The sequence below is a fragment of the Terrapene carolina genome, unplaced genomic scaffold, assembly GCF_002925995.2.
Source record: "Terrapene carolina triunguis isolate 2854851 unplaced genomic scaffold, T_m_triunguis-2.0 Scaffold49, whole genome shotgun sequence".
Lineage (NCBI taxonomy): Eukaryota > Metazoa > Chordata > Testudines > Emydidae > Terrapene > Terrapene triunguis.
The window spans coordinates 2,792,986-2,797,221 of NW_020664400.1; the positions used below are offsets into that span (position 1 = coordinate 2,792,986).

The following is a 4,236-nucleotide window of genomic DNA, read 5'->3' on the forward strand; positions in this document are numbered from 1 at the left end:
CACAGCAGTGTCCCCTGGAGGGGCCAGCATGCACCTGGGGTTTGAACTGAGCCAGGCTCCAGGCACGTCCCCCCGGGAGCCAGACACGGTTCCACCCCCTACGGCAGCCCGTGGGATGAGCATTGGCACTCTCAGCTAGGCAGAGGGGCCAGCACTGCACCAGGCCTGGCTAGACCCCCCCCCCAACATTCACATCCAGCCCCCACCCCTCCAGCCCAGCGTCCCACCCAGAGCAGGCCGGGGGTGAGAGGACGGAGCAGTTCCCCCTCCTCCAGGCTGCTCAGAGCAACCCCCAGCTGTGTCCTGGCCGGTGCCTCCAGGGGACCAGCCCAGCCCAGCCCCAGGAGAGAGACCCAGCCGTGTGGAGCCAGCACTGAGCTTTATTGGGGTCAGCTGCCGTCTGCAACTCTTTGGCCCCAGCCCCCCCTCCCCACAGCCACACTCAGGCGCCCGGGGCCTGGCACTGGGGCGTGGCTGACGCCAGCAGCAGGAGATGCCCACGCCCCGCCACAGGTGCCCCATAAGACCCCTGCTCAGAGAGCAGAGCCAGGAAGGGGTAGCGGGGCACAGGGGGCAGCGTTTGTCTCCTCTTGGCCCAGCGGGGGAATCGGCCCCAGCCACACGGGACATTGTCCATTCTGAGTCCAGCCAGGTGCTGTCGCTGACAGCTCAGGACGTCTTCCCCTTGCTAGCTGGGCGCCGGGGTCGCCTCCCCATGTACTGGAAGCTCCGCAGAGGGTTGCGCCCCCCCCGGGCCTAGGAGAGAAGCAGCGGGGGTTAGGGGCAGCAGTTGGGAGGGCTCCACCTCCCTCCCCCCACCGGCTGCCTCCCCTGCATTGGGGCCCCATACCCAGGCAATGCAGTGGGGCTGGCTCCCCAGTGACCCCTGCTGGCCGGATGCGGCTCTGCCTCCCTGGATCAAGAAGAACGTGGGCTGTTGCGACCCACTGGCTCCCAGAATCTCCTGCTGTCTTGGGTCCCCCCGAATACTCCCCCACCCCCTACAATGTGGGTCTGACCCCCCCCCCCCGTCCAGCACATGGTGGTGCCAGCTACCGAGCCCCTAGGATAAGGCCCCCTGGGGCTGGGTGGGCACCATCACAGCCCCTCCCCCTCCTGGGCCCTCTGCCATGCTGGGGACCGGAGGCTTTGTGGGGAACCCCCCCTCCAGCCATCACGCCCCCTCCAGCCATCAGTGCTCTGGGGTTCGGGGAGGAGCCCAGCCCAGACACCCACCTGGAAGCCCCCCCTGGGGCGGCGGCTGCTGGGGGCCAAGTGTTTCCGTCGCTTGCGCTTGTTGAGCAGGGGCTGGGCAATGGCGCGCAGGGTGGGGGGCACTGCCGGGGGAGAAGACAGGTCAGGAGCTGCGGCTGGCGCTGGCTGGGCCCTGAACCTGGGACTCCCTGCCCCACCCAGCGAGGCCAGGACAGAGCTGGGAGAACCCAACACCCTGGATATCCCTGCTGCAGGGCCAGGCCCCCCCCAATCCTGCCCCAAACTGACAGGAGACTGTGCCCTGGGGCTAACAGCCCCTGCGCCCCACCCCATATGGGCTGCGACTCGGTGACTGGTCCCTGTATAACCAGCTCCCATGCCCCACCCCAGAGGAGCCGGGTCTCAGTGCCGGGTAAGGGGTCACTGTATAACCAGCCCCCGAACCCTGCCCCACAGAAGCGCATCTCAGCGCCGGATAAGGGGGCTCTATAAAGGGTCTGGAGGACCTTTGGGATCATGCTGGGTGAAAGGCGCTAGAGAGGCAACAAGGGACCCCAGAAGTGCCCCTGTCCCTGCTCCCCTCCCCCCCCCCCATCTGGAAACCTGCGAGCCCAGCCCTGGCGGGTGGCACTGACCCAGGTACTCAGGCACGTTGCGCAGGTGCGGTTTGACGATGGCCGGGTGCAGGGGCCGGTCGTGGCGCAGCAGCCGCAGGTCGTGGGGATTGTCCTCGAAGTACGTCTGGGGGGAGGGTGAGGGTTGAGCCCAGACCCAGCTGCAGAGAGACAGGGCCCCTCTGAACTGCCCCCCACCAGCCTGCCCCGTGCCCCCTGCCCAGAGCCCATCATGCGAGTCAGTGCCCCCCCAAGGGTTCCATGCCCCCCCGCAGCTCACCCCGCCCCCGGGGTTCCGTGCCCCCAGCCCCCACAAGCCCCCAGTGCCTGTTCCCTTCAGCAGGAGTCAGGCTCTGGCCCTGCCCCACCCCATGTGGGGCCAGGTGCCCACCCCCCAGGCCAGAGACAAGGCCATGCCTAGGCATGCCCCACTGCAGCCAGCCCGTGTGTGCGCACTGGGGAGCCAATCCCCCAGGGCAGTAGGGTTCACTCCCTGCAGAGGGAGGGGCCGCACTCAGCTTCGTTCCCAGCCCCCTCACTGCTGCCCCCCACCTTCAGCTTCTCTGAGTTGAGTAGCTCCTCCTTGATCTCCCGCAGCCGCGCCTCCTTGATGGCCTGCTTGGTGACGGAGCGCATGGCATCCTGGGGGGGGGGGGGGGGGGGGGGGGAGGAGAGAGAGAGGTTAGAGCCCCCTGCACAGACAGGGCCAGAACTCGGCCCCCCAGGCCCCAGCACGTCCCTCTCCCATGGCTCCTGCCCTCCGGTGGGACTTCAACCCCATAGGCCCTGGCAACTCCCCCAACCCCCCAGGGCCTGGCACTTGCTCCAAGCACCCCCGCTCTGGGCAAGCTGCCTTGGGCCCCACTGTCCCTTCCCCAGCGCTGTATGGGGAGGGTCCCCCAGATGCTGGGGACCCAGGGGGAGGGAAGGGGTGTTTCCCACCCGGCCCCTGGCTACTTGGCAGGCTGGGCGCTGTTTTGGGTTGGTGGCTTTGCCCGTGCCCATCTCCCGCCCGCCCCCCTCCACTGACCCGGCATCTGTAGCGGAGCCCCTCGACTTCCTCCATCCGGAACTGATAGGGGCGCAGCACAGGCTCGGTGCTCTCTGTGGGGACAGAAGGGGCCTGTCAGGACCAGGGACCTCGGCACCATGGCCCAGGACGGGACCCGCAGCCCCCACATCCTGAGGAGTGGGGGCGGGGCTGGGGCAGGACACAACCTGTGCAGGAGATACAGGGAACCCCCCCTCCCACCCAGCCCCCACCAGACTGGCTGTGCCTTCCCCAAGAATGGCTCAAACCCTTTCCCAGCCAGGCAGCCAGTCGAGCCATGTGCCCAGATCTCCCCACCCCCATAGGACCCCAACCCCAGCACTCACTGACCTCCTGCGAGAGCCTCCTCAATCTCGGCCAGCAGGGGGCACTCTGGGTGTGTCACGAAAGTCAGGGCTGTGCCGGGGTTGTCAGCACGGGCCGTCCTGCAGGGGGCAGAGGGGAGAGCGTTGGGGGCAGGCGGGATTGGCAGAGGGCGTTCAGGACCCAGCAGCTTCCACCTGCCCTGCTGCGCAGAGGAGCCCTACCGCCCGCCCTGCCCCCCAGACCCATGGGTGGGCAATCGGCCCCAGGGGCTGGGACCCGGCCGTGGAAGGTACCGAGGCCAGGCGAGGGCTGTGCCCTCCCCATGGCACTGTCCCGGATTGGGCCTGATTAGCTGGGTGTCCTGGCCTCGCCGATGGGATGGGGCAGGGCCTGGGTCACAGGAGACAGCCCCAGGGACTTCAAGAGGCCTCAGCGCTGGCTCCCAGCTCCATGGGCCCCCCTGATGTCCCCCCAGCCCCACCTGACCCGAGAGCCTAGAGACAGAACCCCCTGACTTAGGGGCTGCTGCTGGCGTGGCCCCAGCAAGCTCGGTGCCAGCCAGGTGCCTTACACACACGGGCACTGCAGGGAGAGCCAGAGGAGCCCAGCCTGGTGCCTCTGGCTGGAGACCCAGCCATGAGGCAGTGCCCCTTGGGGACACCCTGGGGCTCCACAGCCAGCCAGCTGGGTGCTACCAGCCCATATGGACCAGAGCAGAACCTCCCACCCCACCCCGCAGCCCGAGCCCCTACCTGCCCGCCCGGTGGATGTAGGACTCGACTGAGGGCGGCGGGTCGAAGTTGATGATGGTGGCGACATTCTGGAAGTCGATGCCCCGTGCCACGCCGTACTCTGGGTCTTTGCCCCTGCAGGGGAAGGGGAAGGGGACCTCAGGGCACAGCCAAACCCACCAGCCTGAGCCCCAGCCAGCCAAACCAGAGACCCAGGAGAACAGCCAGCGCTGCCAGTGCAGGACAGCTCCCTAGAGCTCTTCTTCCAGGGCAGGGCTGGGATCGCAGGGAGCGAGGGGCCCCAGCAGAGCTGGGGGGC

General features: G+C 68.2%; 1 protein-coding gene across 1 annotated transcript in view; it reads right to left on the minus strand.

Moving 5' to 3' along the window:
- Positions 1-374: 374 nt before the first annotated feature.
- Positions 375-4,236, minus strand: part of LOC112115036 (probable ATP-dependent RNA helicase DDX56) — a 7,568-nt gene continuing 3,706 nt past the window's right edge. Inside the window, exons 5-11 of the mRNA XM_026656740.2 lie at positions 3,939-4,052; positions 3,211-3,305; positions 2,860-2,933; positions 2,382-2,471; positions 1,851-1,956; positions 1,237-1,337; positions 375-756 (exon numbers count right to left, since the gene is read on the minus strand). Of these exons, the coding sequence (XP_026512525.1) occupies positions 670-756; positions 1,237-1,337; positions 1,851-1,956; positions 2,382-2,471; positions 2,860-2,933; positions 3,211-3,305; positions 3,939-4,052 (667 nt within the window). The 3' untranslated portion in view covers positions 375-669. The remainder of the gene's footprint in view (positions 757-1,236; positions 1,338-1,850; positions 1,957-2,381; positions 2,472-2,859; positions 2,934-3,210; positions 3,306-3,938; positions 4,053-4,236) is intronic.